Genomic DNA, 17,404 nt, shown 5'->3' with positions numbered 1-17,404 from the left:
TTTCCTTCACTGCTTGCTCAATATACAGATTGAATAACATCGGGGAGAGGCTACAACCCTGTCTCACTCCTTTCCCAACCACTGCTTCCCTTTCATGCCCCTCGACTCTTATAACTGCCATCTGGTTTCTGTACAAATTGTAAATAGCCTTTCGCTCCCTGTATTTTACCCCTACCACCTTCAGAATTTGAAAGAGAGTATTCCAGTTAACGTTGTCAAAAGCTTTCTCTACGTCTACAAATGCTAGAAACGTAGGTTTGCCTTTTCTTAATCTTTCTTCTAAGATAAGTCGTAAGGTTAGTATTGCCTCACGAGTTCCAACATTTCTACGGAATCCAAACTGATCTTCCCCGAGGTTCGCTTCTACCAGTTTTTCCATTCGTCTGTAAAGAATTCGCGTTAGTATTTTGCAGCTGTGACTTATTAAACTGATAGTTCGGTAATTTTCACATTTGTCAACACCTGCTTTCTTTGGGATTGGAATTATTATATTCTTCTTGAAGTCTGTGGGTATTTCGCCTGTCTCATACATCTTGCTCACCAGATGGTAGAGCTTTGTCATGACTGGCTCTCCCAACTCCATGTTTACCCTCCCTACAGAAGAGATCAAATTAGGCCGATCATGGCGTCTCAACACAGACACAAATCCCACACTGGTATGCTTCGTTGCTTTCCCCCTTGCCTATCCTAAAAAAAGGCATCCCTCTGACACCTGTGACCACTGGTATTTTACCACTTGTGACAGTGTCCCCCCTTAAGTTTTCTGCAATCAACCCAGGCAGTTTTCCTTTCCCTTTCCTACTGAGGTGAAGGCCATGACTAGTGTAGTCCCACCTACCAATAGCATCCACAGGAATCAAACCAATTGGGACCCTATATCTGTCCTAAGCAGCCACTCCAACTCCATGTTTACCCTCCCTACAGAAGAGATCAAATTAGGCCGATCATGGCGTCTCAACACAGACACAAATCCCACACTGGTATCCTTCGTTGCTGATGCTATCTTCACCAGGTCACTCTCTATGGAATATTCAGAGTCTCTGTCAATGCTATTTCCCGGACCACCCACTATAACCACGCATCCTCCTTCGTTACATCCTTGCGTAAAGAACCTACATCCTCTGTTACCTGACCCAGATCTGCACTAGGCTTGAAAAAGTTTGTGACCTGGTACTCTGGACCTAGATTTTCCTGCAGTAGTTGGCCAACACCTCTCCGATAGGAACTACCTAACAACAGAACTTTCTTTCTCTTTACAAATTTCCCTACTTTTTTCAAGTCCTTGAAAGCTTTTTGTGCCCTTTCTGCAGCTTCAGCTACATGAAGCTCATCCGATTCTGACTGAGGCAACTGATTTATAACTACAAACTTCTACAGAACCAGCCCCTGTTAAACCTTTTAGTTCATTTAAAACCTTAACCTCCACAGCTTCATTATCAATTTCCACACCAATTCTCTGTTGCCTATTGTCCTCCATCTCACTGTCATGTTTGCTAAGGCCACTCATTATGTATCACTTAATATAAAATGGCTTTTCCATGAAATTACCTTATTTTTCAATCACTCGTCCACTGCTGCTGCTGCCATCTCCATACGTCATCTGCACTGCATGGCTGCTGCAAGTTGTAATTATCTTGCTGGGGCATCTTGTTTATCTCTTGGCTGCTCGTGTACTCAGTGGCTGTTTCCATAGAACTCGCTTGCTGATTGTCTGCTGTCTTACTGTGGCCATGAAACCCATGCGCTGATAGTCTGTGGCATCTCCTTCATTAAAACTGAACTGCAAACCACTCTGAAGTTCACTGTTCAAAGTTCGCAAGTCCTAGTTTATCCTGCCCAACTATAATAGTCCTCACCCGAGACACCACATGTGATATTCGTGTGCTTTATATCTTTGTTGATGGTCCTCGGTGTCGATGTATTGCGTTGTGATGCTGGCTGATAAGATAGGGGGAGGAAGTGCAGCACTGAGTCTTGTAAATGGTGTAGCCAACAGGTACCACTGTTGCGTTTCACAGTCCTTTACTTTCACTGTTCACTAACCCCCCGCCCCCCACCCCCAACATATTACACAGTTATATGGCCAGTGCACATTTGTTAAACTTTCGATAAGCCTCATTAATAGGTTTCAGGCAAGCATCCACATACTGCTACAATAGTTTACTGTTGAACATCTGCGAGCAGTAAAAACCTAACTACACAGTTCCCAGTCTTTTAGATAAATTTAAACAGACACTGCCATTGTTTTAATACATGGCCTATTGGAGTAACACTTATTTCACAGTTATGTAGATGCATTGTTGTTAATCTAACCAATACAGTTTACTCGTCTGAAACTCGGCGATGGACTGACTGACTCTTGACCAAAAACCGGGCCTTTATACACCCACACAATAAAAGGCACTGAAACTACACATTGTTTGATGTTTAATTTACAAAAATTACAATTAAAACTTAACTCAGTAAATTAACTGAAATCATCAAAAATGGCATCTTTTTAACAGTTTCTTCTACTACAAGAGTTAGGGTGAATTATTTGTTTAAATGATGAAATTAACATATACAGGTACTGGCAGAATTGAAGCTGTGAGGACAGGTTGTGAGTCGTGCTTGGGTAGATCAGTTGGTAGAACACTTGCCTGCGAAAGCCAAAGGTCCTGAGTTCGAATCTCAGTCCAGCACATAGTTTTAATCTGTCAAGAAGTTTCATATCAGCACACTCTCCACTGCAGAGTGAAAATCTCATTCTGGAAACTGTTATTTACTTTGGAATTAATTTAGAGCTGGCTTTGCTAACATGTTTTCAAATAGAGAGAAATAGATCCTTGAAGAATACTACTAGTTGTTTCTACAAGTGTTTATAATTAGTACAGAATTTATATTTGTTTACAAGTCAACAATAGACTTTAAGTTATGAAACTATTACTGATTTCAGCCTATAACAAAAGATACTAACTAGGAATAGTCAAAAAAATTAGAAAATCAATTATATAAGCACCTGCCAGCACTTTCGTTCAGTAAGTCACATCATCTGTGTTTTTAGATATATTTTTCCCACATGGAATGTTTCCCTCTATTATAAACTAAGCACAGAGTTAGATCTGGTAGTATATTCTTTGATGGTAATTAGTCAGACATGAAAAAATGAATTTTAAGGAGGCAAATGGCAAAACAGGAGGGGAAGTATGAATGTTCCGTGTTGCTTCTTCACAAGGGCTGGTATAGGTGATGGTAGAAGGACAAATATGGTTACAGCAGGAAGAGACACAGGGGTATACGCCATAGAGTAGCTAAATGGGTTCAAAGGACCATAGGTTCTGATAAAGGATATTGTGAATATAGGGAGGGTGATGAAAAGCTATTTTAGGTATGGTGTGCAAAATGTCAGACAGACCGGACCTCATTTCTGGGCATGATTTTAGATAGTCGTAACCTTATTGAAGTAAGTTGATTAATACAGTCAGAACCTGGATAACACTAAGTGACAAGAGATGTAATCCTAAGTTGTTTTTTGGAGGACTGAGCAGTATTGAGGTTGTATGTATTAGCCCGGGAAATATGCTTTTGAACTAGGCTAGAAGGATAATTGTTTCCAGAAGAGGCTGAGGTGAGAATGGTGGTGTATTGCTGTAAAGAGACTGCAGCTGATCAAATATGTTTTACTCAAATGCAAAAGATGTATGTGATGGAATATTTTACATGAAAAATGGCAATTATTAAAATATAAACAGTGTTGTTTGTTTGTAGGCTTAATGTGAACAGAAGTGTAAGGCTGACTCTCAGTTTTGATGAGGTCAGCATCCAGGAAAGTGGCATGGTATTTGGTATAGGACCATAGGAAATTTAAGTGGGAGAATGTATTTAGAGATTCCAGGAATTTGAAGAAGTCAGTCTGCCCATGAGTCCATATGGCAAAGATGTCATCAGTCGATCTAAATCAAACCATTGGCTCAAGGCTATGTTATGTACAATGTTTAGGCAGTAATCTCTGTCTGGCATATCACCCTACCTTCATCTTTATGCTCTCAGTTTTTCAAATCTTGTCTGGTGCAGTCTCTAACAGTCTGTTTCCCTGCTCATCCTCTCATCCTGCCCACTAAGTCTCCCTGACCCGGGATTCTGGGCAACTTTTCTGAACTCTCCCTATGTCCTAAACCTCACCAGTCCTTTCCCTTCACCCCTCTTCCTTATCTTTCAGCCTTTCTGCCACAAGATGGAGCCACTGGTTCCTAAAGCTTGGACAAATAGTATCAATACTTTTTTATATGTGTGTTCTTCTGCCGCCGCTTGGTGAGTAAACTTTTTATCTATTCGGTTACCTTGGAAATGTTCTCTTGGTTGAATGAACAATACAGCAGTAGTTACATGGACCGTACAAGATTTTATGCATGATGGGAAAGTTTAAATGTGGTTACAAAAGTATAACCACTGAGCACTATTACAGGTGTCCAATAGTAGTACTGACCTCAGCATTGCATGCTGACATTAATTCTCTTATGCAAGAAGACTGACAATTAAAAAGTGAATAAATTGCTAAAACACTGTTGAGTAAAAGTTGGCACAACTATTCACCATTCAAAACAAACTGAATTACCATACACTGTGTGGAAGGTGTGTGTCCGTAAAGCTTACCATTCATCACAAAGAATGGAGATTTCACATTTTCACCAAGTTCAAGCCATTCCAATAGTGTAGATGTTGCATTTTTGGACAGAATTTTAACCTATTGTGAAACCTGGAAAAATAATCTTGAGCTGGAGCCCAAGAATCAAAGCTTGCTGTGGAAACATCCTGAATTGTGTATTGTTAAGGAATTCAAAACCCAACTTTCAGCTGATAAGGTGATGTTAACCTCCTTTTGGAGTGCCCATGGTTTGATTTCTGTGATTATTGGAGGAACAATGCACTATCAACAGACTATACACCTCAACTGAGAATTAAGTCCAGCCTGAACTGAGAAAGTGATGTCTGGGATAGCAGAGGTAAGGTGTACTTATTCTTTGTTACAGTGCTCAACCTCATATGTCACAATGAGCTATTGAAAAAGTGGGTTAAATGTCCTACTTCATCTTCCTTATAATCCTGATCTTGCTTCTTTTAATTTTTATCTGCCTGGTCCAATGAAAGAAACTTTTTGTGGCATCAAGTTCAACAGCAACAAAGACATAAAGAAACTAGTATGAAACAGGCTGTGAGATTGAGGTAAATAATTATTTGCAGAGGGGATAAGAAGAGTTGTAAGAATGTGGAACAAGTTCATAGAAGTTGGTGAGACTTATGTGGGAAAATAGACAAAAAGTTTCATTTAATAAACTATTTGTGCTGTGCAGCTATTTGTCTGTTTAATTATTGAATGGTCCTCATAATGCCATTATCAGAAAAACTCTTCATTAAATAAAACTGAAAATATAATAATGCTGAAATATTGCATTTGTTGCAGGTTACTGAATTACTGGTTGCTGCTGGAGCTGATTTAACAGCAAGTGATAAAGATGGTCAGAGACTCATACACCGAGCAGCTCTAGCTGGCAGCACTACGGGCATTGACAATCTTATAGATATTTGGCCTTCAACCTGGGGCTGTGACCACCATGGGAACACTATTCTACACTTTGCAACCAGATATGGCCAAAATAGACTTAAGTGTATAGAGCACATTGTGATGCGGAAGCTGGTATCTGTAGATGAGAGAAATATGGAAGGACAGACAGCACTTGCAACACTTTTGCAGCACAGTTCACACCGGAGCTCTGCACAGCGTGAAGTAGAGATCTTGCTGGCAGCAGGGGCAAATCCCACTGCTAAGGACAACAAAGGGAATACACCTTTACACATTGCATCCAGTGTTGGCAATGTGGAGGTATGATCAGGGCTTATCCAGCCCATCTCATTGTTTCTAGTATTTTCAAAATTGTCTGTGCTGATGTACAATAGAATTTATTAGAAGAAACTTAATGCTAGAACAGAAAAATATCCTCAGTAACATTCTTCTCCTATTTCCTAAGCTTTACTGAAGCTGTCCTGCTAACCTTTCTGGATTAACACTCACAGGACACATAGTGATTGAAATATTCATCTGGAAACAACTGTGTAGGCTGTGGGTAAGTCTTTTTTCCATCACATCTTTTCTTCTCATAGTGCTATTTCTACAAAATATGTAGGTATACAAGAGAGCTTCCGTTAAGTTCAGGAAGGAGAAGTCAGGAAGCTGTGCATGTGGGTCATGAGTTGCCTCAATACTTCAGTTGATAAGTGCATTTCCCACAAAAGGTTCTCATTTTGAGTCCCAGTCCAGCACACAGTTTTAATCTACCAGTAAGTTTCAAAATTCGTACACTTCACTGCTGGGTGAAAGATTCATTCTGGAAACTTTTCCATAGATTGTGACTGGAACATTTCTCCACAGTATTCTTTCTTACAGGACTGCCAGTTCTCCCAGTTACACAGAGGTCCTTGTCTGAAATTTGCAAAGTAGAAGAGAGGTGATGGCAGAAATGAAGCCATGAAAGTGGGTCTAGTGCAATGCCCCTATAGCACAATCGTTACGGGTGTTGCCTGTAATATTCAAGATTCCCAATATGTGTCCCAGTTTGACACGCAGCTGTAATCTACCTGAAGGTTACAAAGTAATTCATGGGTGTACAGCCAGAATTTGGTGTTCAGCGGGCACAATGTTTCAGCAAACAACCACATTTCTATCATCAGGATTTCTGCCAGTTATGTTGTTGATATATGTTTAATGGCTAACCAAATAAGCCACTATATAGCAGTCCTTAGGAAAAAAAATCTTCATATCTTTTAGTTTTTTGGTGAGACTCTCCATATGTGAGACACTATGAGTCTTACATAAAGATGTATTGGGTCATGGCAGCCGTCTGTGTGTAGGTAAAAGACGATATTTGTCTGGTGGGTTATGTAGACAGTGAAGATTGCTGTTGTGTGTCCTTTGCATGTTTCTATCAGCTGTTCCTGAAAGTGTGAAAAAGTTCCAACACTTTCAAAAATGTTTCAATAGAGAATCCTTCAAATATCAGGAAAAACAATGCATGTGACGCAAGAAGTAATGTGTCCCTTACAACTGCTGTTGCCATCAGAGAAGAGAATGTGAATTTTTAGTCAGCACCTCATTTGCTGTAGACGATTTTGAGCATCATTCAAATGTGTGCCAAATGTTTCCCTATTCTATTTTGTTTCTTACTTTTAGAAAAATCGTTTCACACTCTTGCACTCTTGCAGGTAGTTGTTTCAAAAGATGGGTATATTTGCTACCTCCTCCCAGTATATTTTTTTTCCTTTCTGACGTTTGTCTGTAATAACTTTTCTCTGTATGAAGACATGACTACAACACAACAACCAAAAACAGCTTGCACACTGAACTGAAAAGTCTAAACCTCATTTAAAAAGGTTTATTTCTCCAGCATTAAACTGTTTAATTCACCTCCACTGCACATCAAATCCCACCATAAGCAACTGCCAAAATTCAAATAATGTCTGAGAAAGTACCTAATGAAGAACTCTTTTTATACAATTGATAAATTTTCGAGAGAAAATGAATAACACCACTAAAATTATAATTATTTTACAAATACTTATTTTGAGTACTATTGTAGACATTCAGAAATTTGATTTTTGGTATTCATGTATTTATTTATTGATTGTAATACTTCGCTTAACTTTACTTCCTGCATATATTACTGATCCTTCCTCAGTGTAACACAACTTTTCACAACTTTTTGCCAATTAGGTATATGTTCTCAACTTGACATTTTATTTACATTGTATTTATTAAGTTGTATCTAAACTATGGACAATTTGACACATTCCATATCCTCATGATTCACTTGCTATGTGGATTTAAGGGAACAAAAAATAAATAAATAATTAAGTAAATAAAATTAAGATTTTTTGCTGGGGGGGGGGGGGGGGGGCGCATCATTTGATTTATTCTTTGGCACTGCCCAGGAAGTCAGTAATCATTTTTTTGCTCTTATTAACTCAACAAACCACACAAAAAGTGTTGTAGTGTATTAAATCAATATCAATAACAATGAGCTGTACTAATAATATCACTAATGATTTGACAACGTTTTGAGTGAAAGCTCATCACACATCGGTGCTTTCTGATAAGTCTTTTAGTTTCCTTCCCTTTCCTTCACTCTTTTTTCTTTTACTAAATCAGGAGGAGAGGAAAATGCTTATGATTTATCTACAACTTTTATAATAATTTTAGATCAAGTGTACAAAAATGTCACTTGAACAGACAATTCTAATTGCAGCTAACTAATGTTGGAACAAAAGCTAACTGTAATACAGGGTTATTACAAATGATTGAAGCGATTTCACAGCTCTACAATAACTTTATTATTTAAGATATTTTCACAATGCTTTGCACACATACAAAAACTCAAAAAGTTTTTTTAGGGATTCACAAATGTTCGATATGTGCCCCTTTAGTGATTCGGCAGACATCAAGTCGATAATCAAGTTCCTCCCACACTCGGTGCAGCATGTCCCCATCAATGAGTTCGAAAGCATCGTTGATGCGAGCTCGCAGTTCTGGCACGTTTATTGGTAGAGTAGGTTTAAACACTGAATCTTTCACATAACCCCACAGAAAGAAATCGCATGGGGTTAAGTCAGGAGAGCGTGGAGGCCATGGCATGAATTGCTGATCATGATCTCCACCACGACCGATCCATCAGTTTTCCAATCTCCTGTTTAAGAAATGCCGAACATCATGATGGAAGTGCGGTGGAGCACCATCCTGTTGAAAGATGAAGTCGACGCTGTCGGTCTCCAGTTGTGGCATGAGCCAATTTTCCAGCATGTCCAGATACACGTGTCCTGTAACGTTTTCTTCGCAGAAGACAAAGGGGCCGTAAACTTTAAACCGTGAGATTGCACAAAACACGTTAACTTTTGGTGAATTGTGAATTTGCTGCACGAATGCGTGAGGATTCTCTACCGCCCAGATTCGCACATTGTGTCTGTTCACTTCACCATTAAGAAAAAATGTTGCTTCATCACTGAAAACAAGTTTCGCACTGAACGCATCCTCTTCCATGAGCTGTTGCAACTGCGCCGAAAATTCAAAGCGTTTGACTTTGTCATCGGGTGTCAGGGCTTGTAGCAATTGTAAACGGTAAGGCTTCTGCTTTAGCCTTTTCCGTAAGATTTTCCAAACCATCGGCTGTGGTACGTTTAGCTCCCTGCTTGCTTTATTCGTCGACTTCCGCGGGCTACGCGTGAAACTTGCCCGCACGCATTCAACCGTTTCTTCGCTCACTGCAGGCCGACCCGTTGATTTCCCCTTACAGAGGCATCCAGAAGCTTTAAACTGTGCATACCATCGCCGAATGGAATTAGCAGTTGGTGGATCTTTGTTGAACTTCGTCGTGAAGTGTCGTTGCACTGTTATGACTGACTGATGTGAGTGCATTTCAAGCACGACATACGCTTTCTCGGCTCCTGTTGCCATTTTTTCTCACTGTGCTCTCGAGCGCTCTGGCGGCAGAAACCTGAAGTGCGGCTTCAGCCGAACAAAACTTTGTGAGTTTTTCTACATATCTGTAGTGTGTCGTGACCATATGTCAATGAATGGAGCTACAGTGAACTTATGAAATCGCTTCAATCATTTGTAATAGCCCTGTATATTTTCTCAAATGCAGCTTGTTGCCTGTTGCACACCAAAATATTGCCGTGGATTGTTTAATCACCAATTACATAGGAAGAAACTGAAAAGCCATGGAATGGAAGACTATAATGCTTCCCAAGAACTCAGGTGCATGAGACAAAGTGATGAAGAAGCCATAACCATGAGCACCAGTTCCACTGAGACTTTAGGGGCTTCCCAAGTTTTATGAAGAGAGGATACCATTACACACCATTGGCCAAAACATTGGAGTTCCAATGTACTTACTAAGTTACTGAAGGACATGCTTAGCATTTACAATGCTCAAGTCCAGAGTATATTAGCAAATCTCTGGATTTTGTATACTGCCTCAGCTACTTTAGGCTAAGGAATTGTGACACCCTTGTTAACTCCAATGTCGTGTTTCATTGCTTCGAAGTTGCTTTAAAGGTATCCTTGAAATGCTTTGGTAAGAAATTTGTCTTGCTGTCCTTGTTTCTGTAGTTCTGTTGTTTGTTCTATGGCATTGTCCAGTGCATCAGTAATTACTTCTTTACTGTTATTAACTCAACAAAGAAAGACAGCACAGCACAGTTTCTACAATCATCTTGTAGACACCTGTTTTAGGAGTTTGATATTCTAACTGCTGCTTCCCATTATATTTATTTCCTCATGCGCTCCACTGTAAATAATTTATTACTGTTCAAGAGGAACATGTGTACGTAATTACAATACCAGAAGGAAAAATGACATTCATTGCTCCATGTTCAGATTATCTTTAGCATGAAAAGGGGTGCACAATGCTGCAGCTAAAATTTTTGAATACTTATCTGGGGATATAAAATGTCTAACAGACAGCAAAGTGAAACTTGAAAATAAACTGAGAAAGTTTCTCCATATCAACTCTTTCTATTCCGCAGAGGAATTTCTATTATTATAATGTGTGAAAGATGGTGGATAGGAATAACTAACTCACATCTGTATGTCTCTTTTTTATTATAAATGTTTAGCACACAGCCTTATTTTCAAATTAATGTGCAATGTGAATGTAAAATAACTTGTTCCACATCATTATGATGTATCATGAAAAATGAGATATTGAACATGGAACTAATTAACCTCTAATAAGTCTGTCTTCACATTAACGGGACATTGATATTCTGCTTTGACTGTTCATTGAAATATGTACAAGGAGAAAGTTATTCTCATCTTACTGGGAACTGACTTGTTTCTTCTGTTACATCAGTGAGACCTTCGTACTATGCTCATACTGAAGAAAGATCATATAAAAGTTCTTGGGCCACAGAACATGATGACACATGCCAACTTGCACTTGTGCACAGTCTGCTGCTACAACCCAGCTGCATCCAATTAGTGGTGAACAAAACATTGTTACACAATACCTATACTGTAGCACATAGAGAAAGTCTCACTTCAAAACTAGAGCACATAAAAATGCTTTTTGTTTAAATTTTTGATTTAATAAAAGCATGATACCCTAAAAGCTACACAGTGGATTTTTGTCTGAATTTTCATAACAAAATTAATGGTGAAAAATAGACAAATGGATATCCCAATAGATTGCATGTGGTGTAGTTTTGGAGGGGAGAAAAAGCTGCTTGAAAGAAATCAGGGTAATTAAGAATAACTTAACTAATGAGTTGAGGGAAAACTGAAATATTTCACTAACAACTGCTGTTAGCTATAAAATTGAAATGTTTCACTAACGGCTGCTGCTAGCTATGTAAACATGTCAAAAAAATCCATCTCTACCAGGCTTAGCTATTTCACACATAGAAAGATACTTTGGTGTAATATTTAACTGGAAAAATGGCTTCCTTCAAAGCCAGTGCTACATTCAGGACATTCTGAGAACAGCTTTCTGAATAAAACTTGAAAATAAAAATAAAAAATTTAAAAACTGTTAAATATTGTGTGAAACAATTTTTCTAAAAGTAAGAAACCACTCATTATTTTGATAGCCCCCCCCAGGCAGGTTCTCTGCACGAGCCATTCAGCATTAGAGACTGCTTTCTGACCTTTAGGTGTTACTGAAACCATGAGCCAACATTACCACCTAAACCATAATATTCTACCTTTTTGTGTTTTACGGAGTCGAAAGTTTTCAAGAGATCTCAGAAAATACCCACTGGAGACATATTTTTATTAATGGCTTCCAGAAATTAATTGTTAAAAGAGAATATTGCTTGTGTTGTTGTAGTCCTCAGTCCCAAGACTTGTTTGATGCACTCTCCATGCTACTCTATCCTGTGCAAGCCTCTTCATCTCTATGTAACTACTACAGCATGCATCCTGCTTAATCTGCTTAGTGTATTCATCTCTTTGTCTCCGTCTATGATTTTTACCCTCTCTGCTTCTCTCCAGTACTAAATTGGTGATCCGTTGATGCCTCAGAATGTCTCCTACCAGCCGATCCCTTCTTCTAGTCAAGTTGTGCCACAAATTCCTCCTCTCCACAATTCCATTCAATACCTCCTCATTAGTTACATGATCTCTCCATCGAATCTTCAACATTCTTCTGTAGCACCAAATTTCAAAATATTATATTCTCTTCTTGTCTAAACTGTTTATCACCCATGTTTCACATCCATACCTGGCTACACTCAATACAAATAATTTCAGAAAAGACTTCCTGACACGTAAATCTATACTTGATGTCAACAAATTTCTCTTCTTAAGAAACGTTTTCCTTGCCATCACCAGTCTACATTTTGTATCCTCTTTACATTGAATGTCATCATTTATTTTGCTGCCTAAATAGAAAAACTTATCCACTACTTTAGGTGTATCATTTCCTAATCTAATTCACTCAGAATCACCTCATTTAATTTGACTACATTCCATTATCCTCGTTTTGCTTTTGTTGATGTTCATCTTATATCCTCCTTTCAAGACACTGTCCATTCTTTTCAACTGTTCTTCCAAGTCGTTTGCTGTTTCTGGCAGAATTACAATGTCATTGGCAAACCTCAAGGTTTTTATTTGTTCTCACTGGATTTTAATTCCGACTCCAAATTTTTCTTTTGTTTCCTTTACTGCTTTTTCAGTGTACAGATTGAATAACATCGGAGATAAGCTACAACCCTGTCTCACTCCCTTCTCAACCACTGCTTCCCTTTCATGCCCCTCGACTCTTATAACTGCCATCTTGTTTCTGTACAAATTCTAAACAGTCTTTTGCTCTCTGTATTTTATCCCTGCCACATTCAGAATTTGAAAGACAATATACCAGTCAACATTGTCAACAGCTTTCTCTAAGTCTACAAATGCTATGAATGTATGTTTGCCTTCCCTTAACCTAGCTTCTAAGATAAGTCGTAGGGTCAGCATTGCCTCGAATGTTCCTATATTTTCTAAGGAATCCAAACTGATCTTCCCCGAGGTTGACTTCTACCAGTTTTTCTATTTGTCTGTAAAGAATTCATGTTAGTATTTTCCAACCATGACTTATTAAACCGATAGTTCGGTAATTCCCTCAATTGTCAGCTTTATTTGGAACTGGAGTTCTATTCTTCTTGAAATCTGAGGGTATTTCGCCTGTCTGATACATCTTGCTCACCAGATGGAAGAGCTTGGTCATGACTGGCTCTCCCAAGGCTACCAGTAGTTCTAACGGAATGTTGTCTAGTCCTAGGGCCTTGTTTCTACTTTGATCTTTCAGTGCTCTGTCAGATTCTTCACACAGTGTCATATCTCTCATTTCATATTCATCTATGTCCTCTTCCATTTCCATAATATTGCCCTCAAGTACATCACCCTTGTATAGTCCCTCTATGTACTCCTCCAACCTCTCGGTTCTCCTTTCTTTGCTTAGGACTGGTTTACCATCTGAACTCTTGATATTTATATATGTGGTACTATCTTCTCCAAAAGTCTCTTTCATTTTTCTGCATGTGGCATCTATTCTACCCCTAATGATATATGCTTCTACATCCTTACATTTGTCCTCCAGCCATTCCCACTTAGCCGTTTTGCATTTCCTGTCGATATCATTCTTGGGATGTTTGTATTCCTTTTCGACTGCTTCATGTACTGCATTATTATACACTCCTGGAAATGGAAAAAAGAACACATTGACACCGGTGTGTCAGACCCACCATACTTGCTCCGGACACTGCGAGAGGGCTGTACAAGCAATGATCACATGCACGGCACAGCGGACACACCAGGAACCGCGGTGTTGGCCGTCGAATGGCGCTAGCTGCGCAGCATTTGTGCACCGCCGCCGTCAGTGTCAGCCAGTTTGCCGTGGCATACGGAGCTCCATCGCAGTCTTTGACACTGGTAGCATGCCGCGACAGCGTGGACGTGAACCGTATGTGCAGTTGACGGACTTTGAGCGAGGGCGTATAGTGGGCATGCGGGAGGCCGGGTGGACGTACCGCCGAATTGCTCAACACGTGGGGCGTGAGGTCTCCACAGTACATCGATGTTGTCGCCAGTGGTCGGCGGAAGGTGCACGTGCCCGTCGACCTGGGACCGGACCGCAGCGACGCACGGATGCACGCCAAGACCGTAGGATCCTACGCAGTGCCGTAGGGGACTGCACCACCACTTCCCAGCAAATTAGGGACACTGTTGCTCCTGGGGTATCGGCGAGGACCATTCGCAACCATCTCCATGAAGCTGGGCTACGGTCCTGCACACCGTTAGGCCGTCTTCCGCTCACGCCCCAACATCGTGCAGCCCGCCTCCAGTGGTGTCGCGACAGGCGTGAATGGAGGGCCGAATGGAGACGTGTCGTCTTCAGCGATGAGAGTCGCTTCTGCCTTGGTGCCAATGATGGTCGTATGCGTGTTTGGTGCCGTGCAGGTGAGCGCCACAATCAGGACTGCATACGACCGAGGCACACAGGGCCAACACCCGGCATCATGGTGTGAGGAGCGATCTCCTACACTGGCCGTACACCACTGGTGATCGTCGAGGGGACACTGAATAGTGCACGGTACATCCAAACCGTCATCGAACCCATCGTTCTACCATTCGTAGACCGGCAAGGGAACTTGCTGTTCCAACAGGACAATGCACGTCCGCATGTATCCCGTGCCACCCAACGTGCTCTAGAAGGTGTAAGTCAACTACCCTGGCCAGCAAGATCTCCGGATCTGTCCCCCATTGAGCATGTGTGGGACTGGATGAAGCGTCGTCTCACGCGGTCTGCACGTCCAGCACGAACGCTGGTCCAACTGAGGCGCCAGGTGGAAATGGCATGGCAAGCCGTTCCACAGGACTACATCCAGCACCTCTACGATCGTCTCCATGGGAGAATAGCAGCCTGCATTGCTGCGAAAGGTGGATATACACTGTACTAGTGCCGACATTGTGCATGCTCTGTTGCCTGTGTCTATGTGCCTGTGGTTCTGTCAGTGTGATCATGTGATGTATCTGACCCCAGGAATGTGTCAATAAAGTTTCCCCTTCCTGGAACAATGAATTCACGGTGTTCTTATTTCAATTTCCAGGAGTGTATTTTCTCCTTTCATCAATTAAATTCAATATCTCTTGTGTTACCCAAGAGTTTCTACCAGTCCTCAACTTTTTACCTACTTGATCCTCTGCTGCCTTCACTGTTTCATCTTTCAAAGCTATCCATTCTTCTTCTACTGTATACCTTTCCATTGTTTTTATCAGTTGTTCCCTAATGCTTTCTCTGAAACTCTCTAGAACCTCTAGTTCTTTCAGTATATCCTGGTCCCAGCTTCTTAAATTCCTACCTTTCTGTAGTTTCTTCAGTTTTAACCTACAGTTCATAACCAGTAAATTGTGGGCAGAGTCCACATCTACGCATGGAAATATCTTACAGTTTCAAACCTGGTTCCTAAATCTCTATCTTACCGTTATGTAATCAAACTGAAACCTTCCGGTATCTCCAGGTCTCTCCCACATATACAATCTTCTTTCATGATTCTTAAACCAAGTGATTAATTGCAATCTGTGCAAAATTTCTAACCCCCCGTCCATATTCACCTACTAGTTTTCTTTCTCTTTCTTTTCCTACTGTCAAATTCCAGTACTACATGACTATTAAATTTTCGCCTCTCTTAACTATCTGAATAATTTTTTTATCTCATCGTACATTTCTTCAATTTCTTCATTATCTGCAGAGCTAGTTGGCATATTAACTTGTACTACTGTGGTAGGTGTGTGTTTCGAGTCCATCTTAGCTAGAATAATGCATTCACTATGCTGTTCATAGTAGCTTATCCACATTCCTATTTTTTTGTTCATTATTAAACCTACTTCTGCATTATCCCTATTTGGTTTTGTACTTATAACCTTGTATTCACCTGACCAGAAGCCCTGTTCTGCCTGCCACCAAACTTCACTAATTACTACCATATCTAACTTTAACCTAGCCATTTCCCTTTTTAAATTCTCTAACCCAGCTGCCGGATTAAGGGATCTGACATTCAATGGTCTGATCCGTAGAACGCCAGTTTTGTTTTTTCTGATAACGATATCCTCCTGAGTAGTCCCCGTGCAGAGATCTCTGAATGGGGGACTATTTTACCTTTGGAGTATTTTACCCAAGAGGTCGCTGACATCATTTATCCATACAGTAAAGCTGCATACCCCCGGGAAAAATTATGGCTGTAGTTTCCCCTTGCTTTGAGCCGTTTGCTGTAGCATCACACCAGTGCTGTTTTGGTTGATGCTATAAGGCCAGTTCAGTCAATCATGTAGACTGTTGCCCCTGCAACTACTGGAAAGGCTGCTGCCCCTCTTCAGGAACCACACATTGTCTGGCCTCTCCACTGATACCCTTCCATTGTGATCTGACCTACTCGCTGTCTGCATCACTGAGGCATGGAAGCTTCGCCATAAACAGCAAGGTCCATGGTTGATTTTTTTTTTTTGTTTTGTTTTTTTTTTGGGGGGGCGGGGAGGATATTGCTTATTCAGTATAAAAACCAGGATGAAACCCAAATAGACAATTGTTGGAGGATATTGTGGAAGCCAAGAATTTTTGAAAAGATAGTTAAATTCATAACAACACACTGACTAAAACAAACTACTTTAAATATCTGGAGAATGGATAATGGCAATACAGAAGAAAAGATAGCAATAAACAGAGTAAATACAATGGAAGGGACACTCTATACAGAAATACAACAAAAATCTTTGTCCTGGGACACAAAACTAAGACAATATGAAACAGCGAAGTGCCCAAGGAATTGTATGCTGCAGAAATGCTTAAACTAACAAGAGTTGGGGATCTTGAAAGACTGGAAAAAGTTGAGAGAAGCATAATAAGGAAGATACTTGGACCTAAAAATAACAGTAATGGTGAATATAGACTAAGATAAAAAAAGAGAGCTCTATTTGAAAATGGAATAGCTAACTGATCTGATGAGGTAACTAAGACTAAAGTTTTATGGACACATATACTGAATGGAAAATAACAGATTAACCAATGAGATATCCAACTTGCTGAACAGCTACAAATCCAAACTCACGTGGTTTGCTGAAATTGAAAAATAAATGAAAAACATTGGAATTGGAATGGTCACAATAGGGAAAAGAATAATTTTTAGAAAAACAACACAGAAGGCAGGATTTCAGGAAAGAAAGCAGTCTGAAAATGGAAGGAAGTGGACCTAGGAAGAATAGAAATGACACTCTCGAAGGATGAGCTGAGTTGATTTATATACTCTCAAAGGATGGAGGAAGTTGATTTATAAAAAACAGTCTGCAAATGGAAGGAAGTGGGTGCAGGGAGAAAAGGAGCAACACTCTCAAAGGAAGTTGATT

General features: G+C 40.1%; 2 protein-coding genes across 2 annotated transcripts in view; both read left to right on the top strand.

The window, feature by feature from the left end:
- The window catches only part of LOC126240775 (serine/threonine-protein phosphatase 6 regulatory ankyrin repeat subunit C-like), an 881,520-nt gene that overhangs the window by 392,625 nt on the left and 471,491 nt on the right, over window positions 1–17,404 (top strand). The gene's annotated exons all lie outside the window — the stretch shown is intronic.
- The window catches only part of LOC126240759 (serine/threonine-protein phosphatase 6 regulatory ankyrin repeat subunit B-like), a 381,053-nt gene that overhangs the window by 315,689 nt on the left and 47,960 nt on the right, over window positions 1–17,404 (top strand). The window contains exon 16 of the mRNA XM_049947949.1: window positions 5,441–5,860. Coding sequence (XP_049803906.1) covers window positions 5,441–5,860 — 420 coding nt within the window. The remainder of the gene's footprint in view (window positions 1–5,440; window positions 5,861–17,404) is intronic.

Source organism: Schistocerca nitens, chromosome 1 (assembly GCF_023898315.1).
Source record: "Schistocerca nitens isolate TAMUIC-IGC-003100 chromosome 1, iqSchNite1.1, whole genome shotgun sequence".
NCBI lineage: Eukaryota > Metazoa > Arthropoda > Insecta > Orthoptera > Acrididae > Schistocerca > Schistocerca nitens.
The sequence above is the reverse complement of the archived record's forward strand: the minus strand, read 5'-3'. Positions and strand labels throughout refer to the sequence as shown.